General features: G+C 31.3%; 3 protein-coding genes across 3 annotated transcripts; 1 reads left to right on the forward strand and 2 right to left on the reverse strand.

Moving 5' to 3' along the window:
* The first annotated feature begins 3,787 nt into the window (after nt 1-3,787).
* On the forward strand, nt 3,788-17,549 carry LOC129915044 (uncharacterized). Its single transcript, XM_055994500.1, has 4 exons — nt 3,788-5,066; nt 10,687-10,887; nt 16,962-17,228; nt 17,286-17,549. Exons 1-4 carry the CDS (start codon nt 3,788-3,790, stop codon nt 17,489-17,491), a joined length of 1,953 nt encoding a protein of 650 aa, XP_055850475.1. The 3' UTR covers nt 17,492-17,549.
* LOC129916132 (uncharacterized) lies at nt 17,482-18,186 on the reverse strand. The gene is made up of 2 exons (XM_055995925.1): nt 18,014-18,186; nt 17,482-17,949 (listed from the first exon to the last, which is right to left on the reverse strand). The coding sequence occupies exons 1-2, from the start codon at nt 18,071-18,073 to the stop codon at nt 17,653-17,655; spliced, it is 357 nt and encodes a 118-aa protein (XP_055851900.1). The 5' UTR covers nt 18,074-18,186; the 3' UTR covers nt 17,482-17,652.
* Nucleotides 18,187-22,479: 4,293 nt separating this feature from the next.
* On the reverse strand, nt 22,480-23,314 carry LOC129915616 (uncharacterized). The gene is made up of 2 exons (XM_055995235.1): nt 23,000-23,314; nt 22,480-22,938 (listed from the first exon to the last, which is right to left on the reverse strand). The coding sequence occupies exons 1-2, from the start codon at nt 23,054-23,056 to the stop codon at nt 22,549-22,551; spliced, it is 447 nt and encodes a 148-aa protein (XP_055851210.1). The 5' UTR covers nt 23,057-23,314; the 3' UTR covers nt 22,480-22,548.
* Between the last annotated feature and the right edge of the window lie 4,440 nt (nt 23,315-27,754).

Below are 27,754 nucleotides of genomic sequence, written 5' to 3' on the forward strand. Positions count from 1 at the left end.
AAAGGTAACCGCTTTGGCTGACTGTTTTTACCAAAATCATTTAGTCTCATCTCATCTCAGTGACATTGTTACTGAAAATATTGTGCAAGATAAGCTTATTGAGCTCAATTCCTTAACGAGTAACGTAAATAGCAACAACTTTTTTAAAAATAGTACTGTGAAGAAGTTGATTAAACAATTAAAACCCAAAAAATCACCTGGCCTTGATGGTATGAGCAATAGGCTGCTTAAAGCCTTACCGTCAACGGCCACCAAGTATCTTACAGTGGTTTTCAACTGTTGCATGATTCTTTCGTACTATCCGAATGATTGGAAGAAAGCAAAAGTTATAGCTATCTGTAAACCTGGTAAAGCAAAAGATAATCCTAACAGTTATAGACCTATTAGTCTATTAAGTGCCGTTAGTAAACTGTTTGAAAAGCTTATTAATCGACGATTACTAAATCATATTGAGGATGCAAACGTATACCCTAATGAGCAGTTTGGCTTTAGAGCTGGTCACTCCACAAGTCATCAAATTTTAAGAATTAAAAATCACGTCAAAAGTAGCCTTAATTCAAAATTATCGACTGGTCTTGTGCTTTTGGACATTGAAAAAGCCTTCGACACTGTGTGGCACGACGGGTTGATTTACAAACTTATGATGTTTGGTTTTCCGACATATCTTATTAAATTAATAAAAAGTTTTTTACAAAACAGAAAATTTGCTGTTTACGCAGGAAGTGTAAAATCTACTCTATATAATATAGAAAGTGGAGTTCCACAGGGTTCTGTGCTGGGACCCATTCTTTTCAATGTTTTTATGTCCGACCTGCCACCTTTGGATGTAAACACTAAATTTGCTATGTTTGCTGATGACACAGCCCTTTTTTCTTCTAGTCTATTGCCTCATTGTGCTCTCAATAGTTTACAATGCTCACTGGATACCCTTCAAAACTTTTTTCATAAGTGGAAAATCAAGGTTAATGTCCAAAAATCACAAGCTTTATGGTTTTCTCGACGAAGAAAATCAGATTTTTTGCCACAAAATACATTACAGCTAAACTCTGTTGATATTGCTTGGTCCGAAAACTGCAAATACTTAGGGGTAACACTTGATAAGAAACTGACTTTCGACAAACATATCGCTAACACGATAAACAAAACTAATCTTGTAATAAGAATTTTATACCCGTTCATAAATCGCAAATCAGGTCTTGGTATGCATAATAAAATTTTGATATTCAAAACTATTTTCCAGCCTATACTTACTTATGGTGCTCCAGTGTGGTTTGACTGCGCTGAAACCCATTTAAAAAAGCTTCAAAGAGTGCAAAACAAAATATTAAAATTAATGCTAAACTTGCCAAGGCATTATTCTACAGCCAGGCTTCATGATAAGGCTAATGTTAATCAACTTAAGCTTGTACTCTATAATTTGCAAGACAACTTTTATAGAAGATGTTCTTATTCTGATAATGAGCTAATTCTTAATCTTATAAATTAGATATTATATTCATATCACGTTTGGGTTTATGTGCAATTTTAGTTTTTAAGTATCATATAAGGGTTTTTTCTTGTAGATTTTCCCTTGTCATTTTTTTTCCTTTTCATTTAAATCATTTTTCATATTAGTATTTAGTTTATATTGAAGTTGTAAAGAATTTAATTTTCTATATCTCTTAAATAAACACGCCATGTAACTGTAAATATTTTTGAACTGCAATAAATAAATAAATAAATAAATCATAAGTGTAGCTATAAGCCGTTTTAGGGTTGTCCATTCTCTATTGCACACCCTGTATATTTTTAGACATATTCTAAACAAAAATTCCCAGGGAAATGGTTTCGGGAGAAGGGCCCCAATCGGAAAAATGGCGAAAATTTCCATTTTTTTTTTGGTTTCCCCATATTCTTAACAGTTGAGGAACGAAATTCAAGCTAAAAAAATAATGAAATTTCAGGAACTTTTCAGTTAGGAGTTTTTTTTTCAGGAATAGGATTATGACGATTACAACTAAACTTCAACTTTTTGAATCGTTATACCTAAGAAACGGTGGGTCTTAGGAAAAAAAGTGTCATGACACTTTTTATATATAATAATCTGGTCTACAATTCTTGCATTGAAAATTTTTTGATAAGACTTACCGTTTTGCTGAAAATCGTGAAAAACCAGTTTTTGTGACCTTTTGACCCCTATAACTCTTAACGCGGACACGATATCAATGTCGATTTTTCACATCTTCATAACAACGCCGTAACGAAGGTCTATACCAAAATCGAGCCCAGTAGGAATTTTTCCGCAGATTGGGTTAAAAAATGTCTAAAATTACTGGGCTAAAATGTGATAATGGATTTCATTCAATCAAGTTAGAATTCTAAGTCAAATAAATAACATTTTAGGCGGAATGTCCACAATAGTGGATTTAATGTTTCTAAATTATAAATTAAAAAGGTCACTGTGGTGTATGCGTACTATTTTTGTTTTTGTGAGGTGAATAAAAACTAATTCTTCTATAATTTTTAAACTAAGTGTAGAATAGCGCAAATAAAAATTGAGTTATTCTGGGCTAACCTTGGGCAAACAAACCACGGTTTTAAACTAACGGTTTTTTCACACGAAAAAAAAATCACAATTTGTTCGGTTTCTGACATAAAAAGAAAGTTTTTTGTTGTATCTTTTCAAAAAATAGTAGAAAAAAGGCCTATCTAAACTAATGTGCATTTTTTGATTTTTAAGGTGAAAAAAAATAATTCCATTATAATTTTAGAACTAAAAGGGTGGGCTAGCGAAAATAACCTTGGGCTAAGTTTTAAGTATGTCTAGAATGACGCCAGTGAATATTGTCATTATAGAATTTACAAAGAATAAGAATTGTTTGATACCTTTTTTAAACAGCGGAAGTATAATATTTTAGTAAAACTTTCTGGCAAAAATGTTGTTATAAGCCTTTGTAAGTTTTTCAATGAAGCTTTTCGTCGCATTTTTGAAAAATTCATATGGGACACGGGCCTTACATGTCTCATAAAATGTTTGACCATGTGACGAGTATTTCCCGAGCATGTCCAAACCTTGTCTTGAACTTTATAAACTTTTTAAGACAAACATTTAAAGACAAAAATCCCCAAAAATCTTGCTTCAATTTTGAATATCTTATAAAATCTTCATGCTTCTTTTCGCCTTTGAATTATTAACTTCGACTTTATTTTCAACAACGAATACTAAAAAAAAAATAATTCAAATGTATTTGATGCAATGAAGCGGATACCATTTCAAATGCCCCAAGGGATTTATACATATATCTCAAGGAGAATGCATTAGCTGTACAAAACACTCAACTCGTGAATATCGATCCGAGAAGAGAAGTTTCTTTTCGGTCCGAATCTGAATCCGAATACAAAAGGCTTCCCTCTACACACCATTCCCACCATACTTAGCATCTCATCTCTCCTCCTTCTCCTTGAAGAAAAACTAATAATATCTTGCACTCTGCTGGGAACAAGCAGCAAATAAATAAAAATAACGAGAAATAAAAATTTTCCTTCAAGACATTTATTTGATATAAGCTCCCCATGATATCTCTCCCAAACCCCAACCCCTGTTTTATAAAACACAATCTGTCATTCTCTCATTTTTATTGTAATTTTTTTTTTTTTGAAGTTTTTCAATAAAAATAAAATTAATTTGATTTAAATTTGATTTTGATATAATATTTTCTTCTATTCTGACAAAAAAAAAACTTTAAATGCAGCCAAAAAATATGCAATGAACCATAATGGGACCTTTGCAATTATCTTTATTTATCTCATGACAACATTACCGTTAATTTTCAAGGATCCAAATAAAAGAAGCTGTCAATTTTTGGTTGATGGGACTTTAACAGCGCCATCTACTGGCAGCAAAGTCAATTTATATTCAAGATTCCAAGAACGATTGAATTCAACTTCGAATCTCGCTAAAAGCGAATACGACGCAAGGACCTCAGAGGCGTTGAATTCAATTTACGATCTGGCCAGCGTTATCCTTAGCCAACAACTTAAGCAGGAACGAACAGAATCTGATTCTCAGAATGGCAATTATGCTGACAAATTGTTCGACGAAGCGAATCTCTTTGGCAGGGAATATATTCCCCCTCGAGCTGTTGCATCATCGGCGGCGGCAAACATGAACGCTTCTTCCTCCAACGCTTCCGCCACCTCCATCGGCAGTGATGCAAATGCTAATATTGCCGAAAAAGAAGTTCAGCTGATAAATAGCCCGGTGGTTGTGACAGATGGAAAGGACCAATTGGCCCATGGACAAGCTCGTAAAATACAAAAGGCAAGCCGCATATTTCGACGCAGTCTTCATCGTCGTCCTGAAAATTTCAATTTGTATCCCCGAATGAGAACGGGTAAGAGGCAAAGTTCAAGGGCAAAACGACGACGACGACAGGAAAAACTATCATCATCACAATCTCAGGAAAGGCCATATTATGCCCTAATGGTTCAACAAAAAGTAGAGAAAAATATCGACGATAACAACTACTCGAAATTGATGAGGGGGCTGACGACGACGACGACGACTGAGAGAAGCCTGGAGACTGGTTTCATTGAAAAGACGAATGATTTGGCTGTTGATAGTGGGTGCAATGGTGACAGCAACAAACCGTTTGCTGCATCGTCCTTCTCAAGCGTTAAGTGGCGAAGGAAATTGCAAATTGATGGGAGAAAAAATAATAATAATTCACAAAATTGTTGGTCCTGGCCAATACTTTTTGGTGGAAAAGACCAATCGAATGGATTGATTCAATCAAGCGAAGATATGGATGAAGAAGAAAATGGAAAGGATGGAATGAGGCAGCAACATGATTGTGGGGAAATATTGTCGATAAAGAATGATGCAACACATAAATGCACACGAAGAAGTGCAGATTCATTTCCGGAAGTTTTTTCACGTCCAACATCATCAGCATCAGTTGAATCGAATTCTGTGCCAATTATTGGAAGTGGTAATGAACTAAATGAGGCAATCAAGAATGCTAACAGTTTGTTGACAAATGTACAGGGTGTTGCGAGTAATTCAAATGGACCAATCTTCAGTTTCGGTATGTAAGATTGAAATTTAAAAAAATCTAAAATTTACTATTCCGTGTGATGGCGATTTGTGATAAATTATAGAAACGTTGTACCATTTTACTATTAATTTATGTGATGTTTTATCTTTGGAAAATAATAGTTGCGGTCAATTTTGTGTGAATAAAAAAAATAGGCTATCACAGACTACGAGGACCAGCATAATATAACGAGTACGTATGTATATCAAATAAAGGACTGTTCTGGGCAAACCTTCGCAGAATGCATTAAAAAAGAGACTCTTAAAAATTTTTGTTACCTATCAAAATATATTTTGAATTGACTTCATAAATTTTAATATTGGTACCAAGAAATCTTTTTTCATAGAAGCGATTAGGTTAAATTATTCTTAGTTATATTGGTCACTGTGTCGTATACGTAACATTTTTTTGTAACCAGGGCCGGCTTAGAGGAAGGGAGGCAGCCTGGGCTGCAGGAATTTACGGGCCCAAAGCCAACCGGTTTTTTACGATAATCTATATAAAGACCGCAGGCTCTCGTTGTCCTATATTTTGAATTTCACAAAGGTGTCTAGATTTTTAACCATACTTCTTTTGAAATATTGAAAAACAAAAAATTCGGTTGAATTGTCAATTTCAGGCGGATTTTAAAATTCATTAAAGACAAAACCTAAAAAAAAAGTGAATAATACGTTGTGTATAATATTATTGTTGACATAAAGTGATCATTGATAAATGAGTGGAAGCGATGCAAGAATTAAAATTTCGAGTTAACGATGTGAAAAGGCTCGTGAATAATGCCTTATTCACACAGGAAAAGAGTAAAATAGAATGAAGTCCACTTAAACACCACCATCTTAAACCAATCGGATTTGCGTTTTAAATAAGTGGAATCTGCCTAAATTCTACTAAATGTAAGGTGAACTTCATTTCAATGGTTTTTGTACTATGTTGTATGAAAAAATATTAAATTGACAGGACTTTTAATATAAAATTAATGGCGTATGATAAAATCAATTATGTCTGTAAGTATGAGCAAGTTTGGTTGAAATCCCGAAAAGTTATAGTAAATTTTGTGATTTTTCATCAAATCGTCATGTTTTGTGTGAAAAGAAATTTGTACTTTTTTAAATGAAATATTTAAAAGTCTTAACTTTTTCTTTTTTTTGTAATAAAAGTTGGTAACCGATGAAAATATAGCATACGTTTGTGATTATTGCAAAAAGATTCCAAATTTTAAGATAGAAACGGTTTTATTATGATGAAGATGCTTCGCATGACAGCAGGAGTAACAAAGCTTGATAGAATTAGAAGTACGAAGATCCGAGGAAGCCTTCATGTTAAAAATACCATCTCCCAAAAAATTGAACACGACCGACTCAGTTGGTATTGCCATGTTCAAAGGAGAGATCCTGAGAACCCCGTCAAAAAAGTAGAGCTCTTGATTTCGACCGGGTAATACCCGTCCTCACAAATACCCGGGTACCCGAGTTTTCGGGTATTACTCGAGTACCCGGGTACCCGGGTATTCGGGTACCCGGGTACCCGGGTACCCGGTAGTTTCATGTATTATAATACCCGAGTACCCGGGTACCCGGGTACTCGGGTACAATAAAGCCATTTGTTTGTTTTATTTGGAAGTGTTTGATTTAAGAGTATTAGGGCCATGGGATCTATGATGGGTGGAAAATTTTTTTTTTTTTACCAAAAACCAAAAATGATTGGTATATTCTAAGCTACAATTTAAGACAATAAACACTAACATTAGGTGTGTTTTTTTGTTTATCTATATAGATTTTGTGCAAAAAAACGACATCGGGATTTTTGAAATCCATGCAAACATTTGGCACCACTATACATACACTTTGGCAGCTGTCTGTCAAAAAAGTTGCTGTTGTTTTTTTTTGTATTTAACTTCGAAGTGGGAAGGCCATTACATCCATGTTAGATACAAAAAAAAATTTTCACAAGAAAACAAAAACCATTTGTATGGCCATGGCATCCATGTTGGATTCAAAAATTTTTTTTTTTACAAAAAACCAAAAATCATTGGAATATTCTTAGCTACATTTTAAGCCCATAACCATTAACATTAGTTGCGTCGTTCTTGTGGTATAAGCGTTTGAAGGTAGCCACATTGATTTTTTTTCGATTTTGAAAAAATCAAAAGTGGAAACTTTTTTATTTTTATTTCTAAGTTTTCGAAAAAACTGTGGTAATTTTATATATATATTTGTTCAACAATCTTATCAGGATCCATTTAAGACTTTGATCTGGAAAATGCATTGCGTATATCTCGAAATATTAACATTTCAATACAACCATGTCAAACAAATTTTTGATTATTTTTTTCTATGAGAGCTTTTTTCAAACCTCATTTTCTCCGCTTTTTTTTTTTGATTTAATATTTTGGAAAATTTTTATGGAAATCTATAAAAATCAAAACTAACAAAATGAAAGGTATCTTTGCACACGGCAAGGACCCTTCTCCGGTGGGCATAGTTCGGCCACCCAGAGGAATGGAGACGATGCGGATGTTGCGTCTTTTGATTTTTGCTAGTAAACCAATTTAAAACTCTTTTTGACGACGATTCTTCGCTTTGACTGGTGAACTGTTTTGAGTTTAATTTTTGCCTTCAATCTTATACCTATGGTGTGTTATTTACCGTTTAAAATGCTCAGTATTAACAATTTTCCTAACAAATCCTTTTTTTTTTCTTTTGATACCCGAGTACCCGGGTACCCGGGTATTCGGGTAACTAAACAACAGGGTACCCGGGTACCCGAACTACCCGGGTACCCGAATACCCGGGTACCCGGGTACTCGAGTAATACCCGAAAACTCGGGTACCCGGGTACTCGGGCGAGTACTCGGGTATCCGGGTATCAAGAGCTCTACAAAAAAGCAATATCATATAACGTTCCAACACGAAATAAAAAGAAAGGTAGGCCCATAAACTCCTGGTACAAGCAAATGCAAAAACACCAGCATTCAGTTGGCCTCAGAAACGGAACAATACAAAACCGGGAGGCTTGCCGCCGATTTCTGAGGTCAACCCAGTGAACCCCACAGGCGGATCACTAGTGTGAAGCAGTAACGTGGGAAGGTTATGATCCCCTCGACATCGAGATCATAACAGCGCCGAGAAAAAAGGAAGAAGAAGAAACGGTTTTATTATCAACAGAAGTTGATAGGGCGGTTTTTTGTTACATGTTTTTTTCAAAACGTATTATCTTTTGTTCAATATTTTTAAATTTTTTTTTAATGATGAGATTTCCTACAAAAAACATTCAAGGTAATGAATAAACACTTTATTTAAATTAAAAAATGTTTTTTATTGGTTTTTAAGACGATTAAACATTAAAGGGGCGGTCTTGGCCCCACTTCCCCTACAATCAACGTTCTGGCACCTTAAGGTTTGTTAGGCTATTACATAGTTTTGATCATTGGCAATAAAAGCAATGAGGATTTACTTTCTGCTTACATTTAACTGGTATACTTGCTTCCCTGAGAGCGATATGATTACAAACATAATTTCAAATGATATCAGACTAAAATAAAACTCTTGGTCTTTGGTACAGAAGAGTTACTTCAATAATGAAAAAGCAAATAATTTTCTAACATCTGCATTCAAGTTGTTTTAGACGGTTTTAAATCCCATGATCAAAAAAATACATGCTGGTATGCCACAAGGCTCAGTTTTTTCTCCAACATGCTGCTTCTTATTTAAATTTTTTACTCCATTCGATCTGGCAACATTATATGAGGCAAAAATATGACCAAATCTTAATAACAACTGTGCAAGAGTACATAAAATATATCTAACTGTCTTAGAAAGAATGCAGAAGAGAGCCTTATAGCTGATAAGTGATAAGTCGGAAATATTCGTTTCATTAGAATATCTCAGAAAGGTTTCTTGACTCCAATTGTTTTACCACTGATTTCTCGATCAGTTTCTTGTAGTTAAAAAGCCAGATTCCTTTGATCAATTTCCCCGTAATACCCTCTCCTAACTAAAAGGCACGGACTGAAGTTCTTAACTAAGAATCTGTAAGTGGATTCTGAACTCTGAAAGCTCATCAAATATAAGCACTTCATAAGTTAAATTTTGATTCACCAGTTAATATTGTTAGTGGTCGAAAAATTTTACAAACATTTATTTGGGTCAAAACGAAAAAAAAAAAACAAAAATTTGTTTGAAAAAAAAAAATGTCACACATACGCCACAGTGACCATTCAAATTTACTTTATCTTTTCTGCTAAAAATCTAATGCAATTATTCATCGTAACCTCAACCAAATGCTTTCTAACATTTACAATTTCCTTTTGACACCAAAAAATATATTGTAAACTCTTAAATTAGACCAATACAAAAAAAAATCCTCCATTATTTTAATATTCTTGTTTGTTTTTCTTTGCCCAAAAGCGTTCCAACCGATCCATTCAAAGGAATTAGACCGAAAGAAAATTTTTTATTAATTCAATCAATTCCCAGATTTTATACGTTCCAACAAACGTTGCATTAACAGTAAATCAATAATAATAATAAATAAAAAAAAACACATATAATCCCTTTCCCCCATTAAAATATACAAAATGAAACGTCCTTATTCTTTATTCACTCGAATTTAATAAATAAAAAAAATATATTTAATGCCTTCTTTTTGTGTCGTTGATGGCTGGGATTATTATTAGTTTATCATAAGAAGTCCAACCAGTGCAGGCTTTCTCATCATATACACAACAAAACATAACGAAAGCCCAAAACCAACCTAAAATCGAAGAAAATGAGGGATTTTCATCCCGAAAAAAAAATCCTATCATTGAATTAAATTTACTTCAGGATATCGTCAATTTATGTTTGCCGCTCGCCTCAAGGCCTTGTCTTTCTTTTGCTTCGGCAAGAAATAATTTCCTATATATCGGCGGGGAGGCTCTGGAGTGTGGATGGGTATAAGAAAATATTTTTCTACTGGCATTCAGGCTTTGGCACAAAGCCATAAAGCAATCGAAGCATTCAGACGTAAATTATTGGAATTTCATTTCATTCATCCTGTCAGGATATACACCCAGCAAAAAAAAAATAATACAGGACTAACAAAACAAAAAAAAAAAAACACTCCCTTGAACTTGAAAATGAGGGTTGGGTGGGGGTAAAGGTGGGGAAAGGAAGATTTATTCTTCCCTTTCTTTCCTTTTGAGTTATTTATTTACAAAGAATTTAGCAGGATATCCCCTCATTGAGGTGTATATCACTATTTCTCCGTCGTCATCGTCGTCGTCGCTTCTAAATACAAGGTGATGAGATCCCAATCACACTTCCCTCCCAATTGTAAATGGATTGCTTGACATATCCTTGTTTTGCTGATGTTTTTAGTTGTTTTTCTCTCTCTCCCATTTTGTATGTTGGTTTTTTTGGTACTCATTGTGATGAGTAGATACAAAAATTCAGGTTTCTTGGTCGAGTGCCAGAAAAAAAGGACAATAACTAACTATTTCGAGTACTATCAGATTTCCTAAGGAATCCATGTTCTTTTGAATGCCCGTCAATTTTTGAAATTACTTTCTTCAAAAAGGACAGCGAAAAAAGGACACTAAAATTATTTGTAAAAACCTCTTTTTCTTTTTCAGACGATTCTAGTCGTCGTGTTGGTAAGCAAACACAAACTATGGCTGAATATCCTTTAAATGGACTGAATACAACAGGAATAAATACAGTAATGGGAGATGCAGGCGTAGCAAACAACTTTACTAATGTTATGGAAAAAGTTCTAGACGAATTGGAAAGTCTTAAGCAATGTAAAGCGGAAGATGATGAAATGCAGCCAGAAGGTATGCAAAGTATTATTATTTTTGGTTTTCTTTTTAAAGGAAACAAGGCAACCAAAATGTTTTTTTTCTCCTGAGAATTGTGACAAGTTTGAGCACTATACAAAGTAAGGTGTCATGGTTTAAAATATTACAAACTGACACATTTGTAGGTTAAAAAAAAAAATCAAAGAATTGTTTAGTTAAAGTGGTCATACCAGCATATATTTTAAATCTTTTTCTTCAGCTCAACTGAGGAAATTTAAAATTTTTGATTCTTATTTGAAAAGATTTTGTTTTTCTATTTGTTTATTAACACTGACACTCTGACTCAACCTACACGCTCTAGCTCTTTAGTACTAACCTCCCTTATATTGTTCCTCTCAATGGTTGCCAACCCAAAAAACCACGTTGCATAGCTTTGGTGTTCATAGCTCTGGTTTTTCATAACTTCGGCCATTCATAACTTTGGTTTTTCATAACATCGGTTTTGCTTAACTTTAGCGCGCATAACTTTGTCGGGCATAACTCTGGTATTCATAACTCCGTTACTATTTCAAACTGTGGATATGCAGTTGATATGATAACCAAGAACCAAAAGAATTAATACAAATATCCAAGATGAAAGGGTGTTTTTTTTGGACAGAAATGAAAAGTTGAATTAATAACTTAAATTTTATTTTCAAGTAGTGGAATTATGTTGTGAATTATTAAGGGTAGTTAAGGCGTTCCGGACATGTCCATATTAAAGTCAATTAATTTTTAGTACCTATACCTACACTTTTTTAAACCAAATTTTAGATGTGTAGGTAGTGAAATTTGTACACAATTCCATAATGTATAAAAGGCCGAGTATATTTTTTGTAATACAGTTAAAAAAATTGAATTGTTATATATTTCAAAATTGTAACCTTATTTGCCAAAGTACACGGATTTTGTTTGATCAAAATCGTTTAAAAAGTTTTCAAAAAAAGTAAGTTTTTTTTAAATAAATTTAATTCTGCTCTAGGTAATAAATAACCAAAAACTACCAAGTTTGAATCAAAACAGTCCATCGGTTTGTGCGCCCATCTGTACATCGAGCTAAGGCCTAACAGGATGGATGGATTAGCTAGAAACTTGGTACAGATGATTTTTACGTAATTCGCTAGACCGGTTTTTTTATGTTTTTTATCTCCTTTTTAACCCGTATCTCCCATATAACGTTTTCGAGGTACTGTTATTTTCTCGAAAACGGCTGTAACGATTTTGATTAAATTGTGTACGTAATAGTCTATATTGATTCCAACAAAACTGCATTTTTAGTTTTTCTCAAAAAATGCCGAGAATGGAAATACGGCGTTGCCGTTTTTTGCATAAGCCAATTTTATTCAAAATTTATATAAAATGTAAAAAAAAAATTCTTTAAAAAGTTTTTGAAAAAAAAAAATTAAAAAATATAATTTTTTTAATTTTAGGATTCGTAAAAAAAATCGAAAAAAAAACTTGGTAGTTAGCAGTTTTTGGTGATTTCCTAGAGGGGAAATTGAAATTTTTTTTTTATGACCAAAACTAACGGTACCTGCGATATAACGGAAATAGAAAAGTTAATTTTTTTCAAAAACGGCGCTAACGATTCTGATTAAAATTTGTATGTGTAGTCATTGAATAATTAGATATATAGATATATAGAAGTGACACCGATAGTTTCTAGCGCCACAGAATTTTATTTTTTTTCGGCAATCAGATGTACTAAAAAATCCCCAGAGAGAATGGAGCTTGTCCTAGAAAATTATGTTTTCAAAAATTTGTTTTTAAAAAAGGAAATTTCTCTAATACAAACATAAGGAAACAAATATCAAATAAAAATAAATCGTATCGACACGTCGACATCCTATAAATAAAAAAAGAAAATAAGGAAATTTTACTCATACATACAAAATTACACAAATATCAAACAAAAATAAAGAAAAGTTAGATGACATTATAAATGTATCCATAGTAACTCGAAATTAAAAACAAGAAATTTTTTATTAACGACGAGAATTTGAACAAAATTAAATATTATTGTTGTATATCCTAGGCACGTTATAGCTTATAGGGCATGAAAGTTACCCTTATTTCATTAGTCCTATTAGCGTAGGTGACAAGGTGATTGCTCTCTAATTTTGCTTTCTGAGTTCGTATCCCCACAGAGATTGCTATTTTTTTATATTATATTTTGTTTTGCAATATTATGAAATGCGTAACAATTAGAGCCTATTTTTGCTGAATCGAAACTTAAACATTTAATTACAACATAAATCATTATGTGTCAGTTTACGCCGAAGTAAAAGTAGAGCCTAAACGTTTATGTTCAACATAAATTGTTTAAGCTAATGGCCCTTAAAAAAAAAGAAAAGCATTAAGAAAAACTCAACGTAATATTGTAAATCAGGTAAGAGCTCAAACCAATAAGTCGATTTGGCTCAAACTTTTTGTTTATTTTTGATTCAAAGGAGGGGAAATTGAAATTTTTTAACGGTACCAACCAAAAAACAATTTAATAGTCAAGTTAAAGGCTAACGCTCGGTTAAAATGTATAGTTGGGAAACTCAATGTAGAATTCCGGTAAATATTAAAGTCAGCTTTAAATTTGATTTTTGGTAGGGCCAGCTGCGAATAATGATACGGTCGAATACCGAACATTCGACCACGCTTATACATTCACTTACTATTAGGCTATTATTATTACTATTTAATTATATTTTATATTTTGTTTTGCTGAATTATAATATTCTTATTTTGTGGTTGTATTTCTTCCCTTATTATTCAAATAAAAACGCCATTTTTATTTTAAATTTGCCAATATATTTCGAGGTTCATACCTCATCTTCAGGGCTAAAAATATTTATTTAATAATAGGTAAATTATTTTTTATTGTATATGTTTATAATTATATATTAAAAACGCTTATTAAATAAATATTTTTAGCCCTGAAGATGAGGTATGAACCTCGAAATATATTGGCAAATTTAAAATAAAAATGGGGTTTTTATTTGAATAATAAGGGAAGAAATACAACCACAAAATAATTATTACTATTATTCACCAAAACTTATCATTAGTAAATTTAATTTTCTACGAGCCTTACCAATAATCAAATTAAAGGCTCACTTAAATATTTAACTGAATTATAATTATTTCACTCAACCAATAAACAATTTAATACTCAGGTTAAAGGCTAACGCTCGGATAAATTTAATAGTTGAGTTTCATAACCATAAAATTTAACCGAGCGTTAGTTTTTAACCTGAGTTGTTTTTATACACTAGCCCAAAAAGTTAAAGGAACAAAGCAAAATTCGTTATATGTAGCTCCAAAACAAGTACCTATTCGATTTGATTTCTTCTACTAAGATAGATTTTTAGAAAAAAAAAATTAAAAATCGTTGGAACTTTATAAATAAATAAAAAAAAAAAAATAAAATTGGTATGCAATTTCGTAGAAATTACTAATCAACATTCAAAACTAAAATGTCAATAAAATTTTATTTCCCGTTTTCGATAATTTGAAAAAAGTGTTCAATTTTGGTTTAATCCAAAAACTATTGTTTTAACAAATTTTCTTTCTGTTTTATATTTAAACTATATAAATGCTTTTGTATAAAAAATTCGTTGAAATTGAATTGGTAGTTTGGCACGGTTCTACGGCAGGTTACTAATAATTTTAAAAAATTTCCATGATTGCCCAAAAACTATTATATAATTTTTTTTAACAAAATCACTGGTACCGTTTTCGAGAAAATTAAACATTTCCGAAATTGGTTTATGACAGGTATCGTTATTTTTGGTAAAAAAAAATAGTTCTAAAAACTTTAAAGTTCCAAATTTGAAAGCCGTATATTCAAAGTTCTTGTTCGCAAACATAAATCAGTTTAAGCAAATAAACTTTGAAATATGTATTAAAATACTTTAAAATAATGTGAAATATGGCCATATTGTACATAATGTTGATCCTTACCTACTCTTGCATTATGCGGTTTAAGAAAATTTCCACAGTGCATGTGGAAAATATTCAAAATAATGTGAACTACAACTTTGGCCTGGATGTTATTACAAAAAGCACCCTAATCAAAATTAAATAAACACTTCTATAACTGAAGAAAATCTTCTTGTCGTTGATAAAAACAAAAAACAAAATCTAATCTAATCTAAGAATCAAATATTCAAAAATAAATATTCAATTCAAAATATTACAAAAATTTAAAATAAATTCAATTTCAATATTACAGAAACAAAAATAAACAAACACACTACTAGCACAAAACAAAACTAATACAAATACACCAAATATAAATAATATTGTACATGTGGTTACTTAGTAACCAAAAGTCCTTTTCAGGGATTTTTCGGCCATCGAATACACAATCCTAAAACGATTGTGGCGCCACTCCTCAAACGATTGTGGCTCCACCCCTCAAACAAAGCGGACGTTTTTTCCGGTGTCACTTCTATATATAATTATTCAATGGTGTAGTATTAAACACAAGATCCAACTTTTGAAATAAAAAAAATATTTTTTGTACCGTTATTAACGGTACCTGTCATAGAACGGTTTTTTTGGTTTCTGAATACCTATCTCGTACAAAATTAACCCGATTTAAACGAAAATTTTTATGCAAAAGCGTTTAGATAAAGGTAATATTAAAACTTTAGAAAATTTTCAAAAAGTGCATTTTTGGATTTTTAGAAAATATTTCAAAATTTTTTTTTGAAAAATCAATTTTTCGAAATTTTGAAATTTCGTTTATGTGTGTAATTTAATTATTTAATTAAATTGGCATTCCAACTTTTTTTTGAAAAATGTTAGAAATTTTTTATATATAAAAAATTATTTTTTTAAAAAACGGCTCTAACGATTTTGGAAAATTTTTTTCTAAAAAATGCAAGTAATAAAATGGCATACTTGGTTTTTTGTAAAACATAATTTAAAACGGTGTTTCTTGAATAAAAAGCTTTAACATTTGAGTTACTTTTAGCATAAGAGCAAGTACGTGCGACCCCAGTCGTGCATTTTATTTTAGTTGTATTTTTATTATGTTGAATTTGATATAATACTCGATGACATTTTTTCGTTACCATGTTTGCTGTTGCCTTTGGAGAAATACAAATTTTTCGGTTCGCTTCAGCTGCTTAGGTACTCTAGGCCTTACTATGAACTATGAAAGTGTTTATAATAGTCAGTTGTTGTCTCGATATTTTTGTTAAATATGTGTTTTATTTTGTTTGTATTAGTTAAATTTTTTGTGAACAAATTTTTCGAAACAAAATAATCGGGTTGGGGTTAAAATCCCGGAAATCGAAATCCCGAAAACCCAGAATCTTGAAAATAAAATTTCCGAAGACTAAAAATCCCAAAATTAAAAAGTAAAGTAGACTGTGTTTCAATGAGTGGATAATTTTGAAGATTTTTTTTTTTACTTTCTCTGTTTTATAGGTACCTATTCGAGATTTTGGCATTTCTGGATTTAGGGCGGTTTCAAGATCAAAATTTTAATTTTTAGGATTTTCGAGATTCTGGCAGTTTGGGATTCTAGATTTTTGGGATTTTGGGTTTTCTGGATTCAGTTTTTCAATAGAAAATTAATATATGTATGTATTAAACCTCTACAAATTCATATCTTCAATTTCTTAAGTGGATCTAGAATTTACTAATCTTTGGTAAGTGTTTTTCTAACACAGTAAAAAAATACTTATAAAAATTATAGATTTTCTGTTCGTTTTAAAAAGAATTTTGTTCCAAATTTTGATTTTTTCAAATAGAATCTTTCTCATTCCTGGATAAACATGAACAACATTTTATCCTTACAAAAAATAAACACATTTTTCATATTACGATGTATTTTTTAGGAACATTTTTGTACTACTTACGGAATTATATAATAACTCAATAATATCAAAACATCAATGCTTGTCATAGCGAATGGTTATCGTGGCATCTGTTGCCAATTATGTCTTGTATTGACTCTAAAATAATATATATTATAGATTAAATTTTTTCTGTTGTTGTTCGAACATCTGCGGGAAAAATAAACTTCTTTTCATTTTATGTGTAACACTTTCGCAATTACTTCAAAGGATCCCCATGTGATATTTCCGGTTCATGGAATTCCGAAACAATTGGTCTTCAATTTCATATATCAATAACAAATCCGTCAACATCTTCGCGAACATTTGTCGAAGGAAAAAAACTTGATATTGAATTAGGAGAAAGATTACCTCCAAGACGACACGATTTAATGGATTGCGATTGGTTTGTGTCAGGAAATACTGTGAAACAAGTTGGTGGTCCTTTTTATATGACAGCTCAAAAGGCAGATAGATTTATTGTGGCTACTTTTGCTGGTTAGTATACTTAGAAAATTTTTAACTCTCAAAAATCATTACAAGTAATTTTTTAAGGTCTGTGTAAAACATGTGGAGGCATTCCAACAATCTTTGGCTCATGGACTTTTGTTTATCCTGCAAACGATTGTCAGGACATTTCGCTAGCTGTGGATAATAAAAGGGATATCCTCCGGCGAGACACTTTAGAATCCAAACGAAAAAATCGTCGAGACCGTTTTAACTCAAAAACCAAAACAAAATGTTCAAAAAGTTTATTTTGAATGCAATAATTTTATTTATTTAATTAAAAATGTATTTTTACAATAATTTAAGATTGAAGATGATTTTTTTTTTTTTTTTGTAGATATGTGGTTCATTTTATCAGCAACAAAAGTTTCAAATTTCAGCAAATTTTTTGAGGGAGAAAAATTAATATTATTTCTTACAGCTCAGCAGGAGCTGTTGTAGCGAGTCTTGCGTCAGCTTCAGCTTTAATTTGTTGTATTTGCAACAAACTTGATTTCAAATGATTAATGGAGCAAATTTTACTTTGCCAAACAATCAAGCTTTCACATTTTTCACACAATTCATCGGAATTGCTGGAGATATCAGCTAATTTTTGTTGGAGATCCGCTGGGAGATCGGGTGTGCTGACTTTTGCAATTTCTTGAGCGATGATGGCCGAGCTGATTGGGCAAAATGATGGTGGACCAACTGGACCAACACCGAGTGCCTTAACCTTTTAACACAAAATCAAATTAAGAAAAAATGAATTTTCTTCGAAAAATAAAATTATCACTTACATCTTTGAACAAACAAATTGTGGCAATAAAAACTGCAACAATAATAAATTGGAATCTCATTATAAGTTTAGTTATACTAAAATAAAACACTTGATTTTAATTCTTCTGAAGCTCTTTTATGAAGTTCAGGTGAGTACTTGATTCGTTTAATTGATAATAATCTTGCAGAAATTTGCATCTTATATAGTGCGACAGATTTTGATATCTTTTGTTGATTAGAGAAATTCTATACGAACAAATATTTATTATGGAAAACTAGAATATGAAAACATATTTAAATTGAGATTAAGATAAGATAGAATATTTGAATAGATATTGCTCTTCAGGGGCTCGATGCGTCACAAGTAATTATTAGATAGAAAATAAAGATGAAGTTGATAGAGTCAACAGGATGTAACAAATATTTTTCATAGTTATTTGAATATGACATTACCATTCATAAAGAAAAACATGTTTTTTTAAGTATTATTTAAATTACTTTTCAACTTATTAAATGAAAAACAACTGAGAGTGGTTAAAGTCTTACCTACAAAATAGGACATATTAGGTGAAATTCACCTTATCAAAATCTTTCATTGCCAAATCGATTGTTAATGAAATAATGACGTACGTTAAATTTGCGTAAGAGTGAAAATTTTAATTTTGCAGATGATATGAAAATTAACAAACGCATAAGGTCCTTGAATGACGACCTTTTATTTGATGTATCACACATAACGGTACGTGCCTACAAATTACACAATCTTAAATTGAAAAACTGGAAAAATACCTCAAAACACCTGTGGAGATCTGTTGGTGCTGACCAGCCCCCAGTTTAGGAAGTACCGTAATCTCAGTTTGAAATTTCGACATGGTTGGCTTTAAAAAAATTCTTACTTTTTTTAGGCATCGTAGAAATATGATTGAAGCGTCATATAAGAGGTGAAATAATAAGCTTTCAGATGATATAAAATTTATTATAGGTTATCATTTAAAAAATGGAGTTAATGGTGATAGAGATAGAGAAAAATGATTGCTTTTTTAATGAAAACTAATTGGGTTCAAAAAATTTTAGCTCTTTTTGTAGATGTTGTATAGACATGGTAGATATAAATATTTTGAGCTGAAACAAAAAGCTTTCAGATGATATAAAATTCATTATAAGTTGTCATAAAAAAATGCATTTAATGGTGTTAGAAAAAAAAAAAGATTTTTTTTTTATTTTCTCATGAAAAATGATTGTTTTGAATAAATTATTTTTATAATTTTAGCGTAAAAATTTAAGTATGACTTTATTCTTTAGGAAAACTTGTAAGCTTTTTAATGGTGTAACTTTTTTCGAGAAAAATGATTTTTTTAGGGTTTCACTTCTAGCACGTGTGAATTGCACACATGATTTTTTTTTTTGTATTACAGAGCATTGTTTCTATAGCCCGACTCTAGACAACACGACTTTGTACACCTCGACTCAGACAGCCCAACTCAATACATTACCACTAGTCAAGCTCAAGATGGCCCAAAGTCATTGCAACTCGACTCATGTACGTGTGTATTTTTCCGGGTTTAATTTTATGACGGATTTTGTTATTGGTTGGTGGTTGCTGGTTGAAGTGTGTGTTTATCATATTCTTGAGGAGTGAAAAGAATAGGAAAAATAATGTATGAGGACAATTTGGTTAGTTTTTTTGTTTAATTTTTTCCTACTAGGTATTTAAGTACTCTCTTCAAGACCCAATAAACACATTCCAACCACCAAATAAAAATCAAATCCATCATAATTCTTGAACAAATTAAACCCGAAAAAATACATGCCTACCTGAGTCGAGTTGGCGTGAGTCGGGCTGAGGATTGGATCGGGCTATCTGAGTCGGGGTGTGCAAAATAAAAATCCCCTTTTTTAACACCAAAACGTGTATTTTTCCCCTTTTTCGAAAAAAAAATCCCCTTTTTTCCAGAAAAAAATGCAAGTATTTATTTTTTTTTAATTTTTGTATTTAAATCTTTTTTTAAACATATTAATTTTGTATTTAATTTATTCATAAAAATAAAAACTTTATAATGGACATAAGTTAATAAAATAAATTAACAAAAATGAAGCTCCAAATACATATTTCATTTTCAAACTAAAAACAGTCAAAATAAAATTTATGAAGTATGGAACTACTTCATAAATTTTATTTTGAGGGTAAATCTAAAATATCAGTGCTAATTTAATAAAAAATGGATGTTATTTTCTATATTTAATGTATTTTCGTAAATCATAGAGTATTTATGCCGATTAAGGCAGGCTTTTTTAACAACGATGTCTTAAAAATGTATAAGTATTTTTTTTTTACTTTTATTTTTTTTACTGCCGCGGCTGCTGGTGCTGGCTGAAAATTTCGTTTGATATACCCAAAAAAGTTCAGATTCCCTTAATGAAATATTTTGAGGAGTGAATTAAAAAATGGAAGCACCCTAGTTTTTAGTAGAGCTGTCAAATTAAAAAATCCAGTTAGCGTGGAATAAGAAAGTTTATTTCGAAATTAAGTTTTATTTAAATTGTTTCCATTGTTCAAAGATTGTGTCTAATGTTTTTGTAAGTTTAAATTTTTCCCCTTTTAGATATTTTTTCCCCTTTTTTATCCCCGTCCCCTATTTTATCCCTTTCATCTAAGAAAATCGGCAAAAATGGTGATTTTCCCCTCAACCTGGGAACCCTCGTGTAAAATCGTGTTGTCTGGCGACGGGCTGCGTTGACCTGGTCCTCTTCGTCATTGGTATTAATCAAGTCATCATCGAGTACATCCTAAGCTACTACTGAAGGTATCGAGTAGAGCTGTAGCAAATCGTATGTATTCGTTACTAAAATGCGGGTATTCACTTCAGTAACGAGTAACGAAACGTTACTTTCTAAACAGTATCGTTACTCGCATGTTTCGTTACTGGGTACTGAAATAACGAAACATACGAAACATACGAGTAACGAAGCGATTCCAATTTCAATACTAAATCCGATGTATGAGATGCGAAACAAAGTGATACACACAATTTGTCGCATTTCGTATCCGTATCGTTACCGTAGTCATATAATGATAACTCCAGATAGACTTTTGTCTCGATAAAAACATTATTGCCAAGGATCAATAAATCGTTGTGTTATCTATAATTTATATAAAAATATCAAGACAGACGTTTTGGTATTTACTCAATGTGGCCAAAATATGCCCGTGCGCAACCAATGTGTTTATGGCGTTGGTGTTAATGGTCTTGAAATGTAGCTTAATAATGTACAAAATTATTTTGGTTTTTCAAAAAATTTGTTCATTTTCAGTGCAAAATTTTCAACACAAAAAAAGCAGAGAAAACGAGGTTTGAAAATCACTCTCAAAGAAAAAATAAATGAAAAATTGTTCGACATGGTTGTATTAAAGTGTTAATATTCCGAGATCTGCACGATGTACTTTTCAAAAAAAGGTCTTTAAAGAATTGTGATAAGATGACTGAACCAATATAAACATTAAATTACCAATGTTTTGTCGAATAATTACGAAAAAATTCAAAAAAGTTTCCACGTTTGATTAAAAAAAAATCGAAAAAAATTCAATATAGCTACCTTCAAGCTCTTATAACATGAGAACGCCGGAACTAATTTTAATGTTTATTGCCTTAAAATGTAGCTTAGATTATACAAATGCTTTTTTTTTTAATTTTTTTGATACGAAACGTATCAAATACATGAAATATACGAAATGTACGAAGCATGCGAAAGTAACGAAAGTAACGAAACATACGAAACATGCGAAATATACGAAAAATACAAATACGAAACATACGAAAGTAACGAGTAACGATATTATTGATGCGGGTACTAGTATCAAAAGTAACGTATACATGCGGGTACTCATTTTGTCGTTACTTTTCAAGCCCTTGTATCGAGGGTAATATCCCGGTTTCGATATCCCAGGGATAAAAATACATTGAATTTAGACAGAGAAATGTCTGGTGTTTTAGCTAAAGCATGTTCATAAGTACTTACTCAATTATTGATTTATTAAATAAAATTTTATTGACCAAGGTTACTGTTATGTTTAGAATATCTAAATACACAAGACTCTATACCTCAGCATTAAAATTTAATTAGATTTCATACCTCTGGGGTATAGAAAACAAAAACGTATAAAATGTTTCATTATGTTCAATGTAGTGACTTTCACTTTAACTCTCAAGTCAAGTCCCCAGGTAATACTTGATTTAATGTAATAAAACATCTGTAATAAGACAATATACGATATACCTAATGATTAAATTTTGGATAGCTACAAGAAAACACGTGTTTATTTAAGTGGCTGTGATGTTGATGAAATAAAAGTCGATTTTTTTTGTTTTGGGTGACCTTTAAAAAAGTAATACATATTGATTCTTTTATAGAAAATAAACTTAAAAAATGTCAAGTTTTACCCTGATTAGAAAAATAACAAAAAAACAAAACACAAAACCCAATCACCTTTTATTTCTTGAAAAATATGTATTTAAAACTCTTATCGAAAACGACACAAAATAAAATTAATAAATTCTCAAAAATGCATTGATGGATTTTTCTCAAAAGCATGAATAAGACTCATCATTTGTGCTGTAGCTGTTCCCAAACACGAATGTTCCATTTCAATCAATTCATTTGAACCTCTGGCTATTTCACATGCCTTAAACTTTTCCACAGCAATTTCCAGTAGTTTTGTTTTCATACCTGGAAAATGTAGTATAACACTTGATGTGGCAATACGTTTGGAAACTTTAGCTTTGAAAAGATCGACAGCTCTAATTGTTTCAACAACTTCAACTGGTGGTGAATTATTTGTTTCCTCGAGAGTATGATGTGATGCATTGTTTTCAGGTTGTTCTAGCTGTTTGCGCAAATCATTTATTTCATTTGTTCGTTCTTGTTTTAATATAGGTCCAATGAAAGGCTAAAAGGTATTAAATAATATAAACGTGATTTTTAGAAAATTGTGTAGATAATTATCTTACCATGCAATAAACACTGGAAGTTAGAGAAATCAATAAGAAAAAGGCGAAACCTTTCATAGCGGATTTTAAACCTTTGAAAAGTCGACTACTTTGAGGCTGAGTTCAAAAAAGAACTATAAAAAAAAAAACTTTCAGATTGTAACCACTCAAATTTATAACTGCACTGATAGCCACTAATGATATATCAATATTTTATTTCAACATTTCAAACAAAATGTGATAAGGTTTTATTTAACGTTCACACATTTTTACTTGGTACCCAATACGTTTCTGAAAAACTGACAATGGCTAGTTTACTCCGTCGACTTTCATAAAATGTTGAAAATTATAATTACATGATGCCATTAAAAGTTCAATTATTATTTATAAATTTAGTTAATCGTTATCAGTAAAATAAAAAAAAAATCATCTCACGTGCCCTGATTAGGATGCTAATATGTTGCAATTTTTATAAAAGATGATACAAATTTATACACGCGAACATCAAGTTGAAGTCATTAACCTGCGATGATTGACACATTATGTACAGCGCGTGTAATGGAGGTTTATTGATTTTCTTGCATAGATCTCTTTACTAATTGAAACAATGACATTAAATGTGCCTTTTTTACTTATTGACAGATCAAAAATATTTTTCATTACGCAAACTATTGGAAATGGCAAGAGAGATAGACTAGTTTTAATAGCTGGAAAGTCGACAACGGTCCTGTGATTGAAATGCAATTTATTAATCCAAGCATCACACTAATAGTTAAAACAGTTGGTGAACAAATATGTACAATGTCACTATACGGTTTATAGTAGTTATACATCTTCCTTTGAGCCCAAGTTGGGAGGCGTTAGGGCATGTTTTTGCATACCTATTTCATTGAAAATGCAATTTTTTTCATATTTTCGTTTAAAATGCATATTTTTAGATAAGTATTTCTTTAGAATTGCAAATTATTTTTCCAACATAAAAAAAAAACACCTCTAAGCCAGTCTTAGAAATATTAATTAATGGTTTAATATTATGAAAATAGCATTATTGTACTATATAGAATATCAACAGTTTCGACTTATCGGAGTATGCTTTCAAAATACCCTTAAGCACATTATTTATATTTTTCTGAAAAGCAGGAGGCATTTAATTGCTTTTTCAATGAATTTACAATCCAATACAACGTACTCTCGGTTTTCCAGAACCTAACTTGGTACAATATTGAGCAGTGACATTACTTTACTTTGGTTCAATCAAGCATTCTCCATTGAAAACCTTCAATTGAAATAAATTATGTACATAGATGCTGCCGATACTCGATTGTATCGACCACATTTGAATAAATGATGTTTAAATCATATAACGATCTTAACGGGTTAGAATATTTGGTGCTATAAGATGAGGTGCTAATGCCCAATGAAACGAACACTAATGTCTTTAAAGGAGAAGAAAGCAAGTTTGTATGGAACGTGGACGTTACGCGGCCGGGAATGAATCTGCCATTTTTTTATTTACATATAGAAACGCAAGAATTGGAGATTATTGACTCTATGTTTTGGCATTAAGTTATTTGAGTTCCTGAAAGTAACATCAATAATAAAACTAAAAAAAAAAGTAGGATACCATTTAAATGAAAAAAAAAGTACAAAAGGTTAAATACAAAAAACTATTCTAATGGGCAGGGCCGTCTTTAACTATCCTGGGGCCCTTGGGCACACAAGAATTTGGGGCTCTTTTGGAAAGTAAAATAAGTGCAATGGTAGGCTAAAAGGCAATGGTTGGTTAAAAATTGGTGCCAATATAGTTATTTGGACAAAAATTAAATGAAAAAAGGTCAGCCACCGGGGATCGGCCCTACAACTGTTGGGTTACTAGGCCAGTGCCTTACCACTGTGCTATCTCACTGTTGGAAATAAGTATGATAAACTGCAACTAAAGCTAAAGCGTGACTATAATTATAAAATTTTTATTTTTGGTTGGTTTTTTTAAGATGAACATTCACATTAAAATAAGATAAAAGTTCACATTATATTTAACTGAGTTTAAGTGTAATCACCTTATTTTAAGAGGATATCACCTTATTTTAAGGTGGTGAAATTTAATGTGCGCATCATCTTATTTTAAGGTGTCATTTTTTTCTCTCTCCGTGTAGGTATAAACTTCCAATAAAAGTGACAATTTTTTCTCAGTGAAGTTTTCGAGATATTGCAATTTTCTCAAAAACGGATAACGATTTTCCTTTGAAAAAAAAAACCATGTAATGCTGCAAATAAGGCCACACTTTTGAAATAAGAAAAATATTTTTTTGGACCGTTATTAACGGTACCTACTTGCCATAGAACCGATTTCTTAATTTAAACGACACAACCGATTTTAAAACAATTTTTTTTTAAAGTTATTCAATGAATTTTATGTGTCAATCTTTAAATACGAGAGCAATTCGCAATTTGGGGGTGCCAACCATTGTACCATGGCGTTTTCCATTGAACCAAAACAGTATTGTAAGCGTCTTTCATGCTAATTTCATTACAATTTACTAAAAACAATAAAAGCGAAACCATGCGAGCAAAATAAAACTTATTAAAACATGCAAATAATTAAACTTAGGCAAAAAATAAAGCAAGCAATAAAATAAAAGAAACATTAAACTTGTCCATTCGACTTCTTTATTCAGAGTGTGACTTAAACATAAAACATAATTTCATTTGCTTAAAATAAGAGAGCTTTCACAAGAACGTTATTCAACAGTACAAAATGTTTTACATGAGAACAGCTTAAAAATCATTCGATTTCTTGAGAAAGAGTTTTGCATTAAGCTCTTATATATTTGAACAGTTAATATTTCGATAGAAATATATGCATCATAAAAAGCTTTCTTGCTTTCAATAAATAAAATGAAACATGAAACATAATATCGTAAATAAGCGTTGCCGTACGTTATTATTATTAATGTCGTTTATAAAATAATGATATTACAATTGCATGTAAGAGATGAAGTCTCTTACAGCTCGGCTATCCTGACCTTAAATCGTCCTCGATTTACGATATCATGTTTTTACATAAATACATGCATACAATATTAAAATATTATAAAATAAAATTTAGATAGGTATCCATATTAAATAAAATTAATAATTAGGTACATTTTTCATTTAAATTTTGAAATACATATGAATGTGTATTTATTTGAAATTACATAGTAATTGATTTCATTTTTCAGTGTTTTTACTTAACAAAATTTTTTTTCATTGAATACATTTTTCATCATATAATATTTTTGTATGTATTTTTTCTTTTTGTTTGTCTTTAATCGATTTTGTTTTGTTTTCGTTTGTTTACTTTTGAAAAAAAAAATTTTTTTTTTGTTCATTTTCTTTTGATTAGTTACATTATTTAGTTACGATGATTTTTGTTTTTTAGATAATGATTGACATTTCTCTATAGTTTAAGATATTTAAAAAAAAATTATAAGAAATTTAGCAATAAAAGATTAAAAAGTATTAAAGATTGATGCATGCAAATAGATGGCTTATTTCAAAAGATAGGGTTTCATATTTTCTGGACAGCAAACGCCTTCGTATGGTATACGAGACACTTGCAAATTTTTCAAATCCTTAATTAAGTATCGGTCGTTTGGCAAAATTTTGACGACCTCATAAGGTCCTTTATACTTAGATAGAAATTTTTTATTTAGTCCGGGAGTGTTAACTGTATTTTTAATTAAAACAAGATTGCCAATTGCATATTTAATCGGATTTTTGTGGTGTTTATCAAAAATAATTTTATTATTTTCCTGACTCTTAACAGTTCTTTCGTTTGCCTGCGCTCTAAGTTCTTTTAAGTCTCTAGGTTTTGGTTCGATAATGTTTTCTTCCAAATAATCTTTGATGTTATCTTTAATAATACCCTTTTGATCAACTCCAAAAAGTAGCATGCTTGGACTTACACCTGTGCTTTTGTTTATTGTGTTGTTTAAAGCAAATTCAACGTTTCGCAAAGACTTAACCCAACAACTCGAATCAATTTCACTCTCTTTCGAAAGCATGGGGGTAAGGCACCTGTTGACCCTTTCAACTTGGCCATTTGATTGCGGTGAACTTGTTGCAACTTTGATGTGCTTAATGGCATATTTTTCGCAAAAAGTTGAAAAGTCATCAGACGTGAAACATGTCCCCCTATCCGAAATTATACGAGTCGGTTTGCTGTAGAAAGAAAAATATGAATCGAGGCACTGAATAACTTCTTTCGTTGTCGTACTTTTCACCGCATATAATTTCGTAAATTTTGAAAAGCCGTCAACAATCACAAAAATGTGTTTTTTATTATTTTTAGTAGAAGCTGGTAAAGGGCCATAATGATCAACATGGATTGTTTCAAAAGGCTTGTCTCCTTTAGGGATGTTATGTAACACCGCCTCCTTTTTTCCGCTTGGTTGAGAGAAATGCATGCACTTTAAACAACTACCTATGTATTCCTTAATTTTCTTTTTCATATTAGGAAACCAATATGTTTTCCTTAAAAAATTAAAGCATTTTTCTACACCCAAATGGCATAATGCTTCGTGATGAGTTTGAATGACATTTCTCTCCATATTTGAAGAAACATAAAAAAATGGTTGTTTATTGATTTTTCGATAAACGAGCCCATTAATAAGCTCATAAGAGGGGCTATCCCTTTGCTCCAACATCTCAACAATTCTTTTCAAAACTGGATCCTTTCCTTGAGCTGCAGCCAATGCGTGTTCAAAGGACTCAGTTTCAACAGTTAAGATATTG

Source organism: Episyrphus balteatus, chromosome 3 (genome assembly GCF_945859705.1).
Source record: "Episyrphus balteatus chromosome 3, idEpiBalt1.1, whole genome shotgun sequence".
Lineage (NCBI taxonomy): Eukaryota > Metazoa > Arthropoda > Insecta > Diptera > Syrphidae > Episyrphus > Episyrphus balteatus.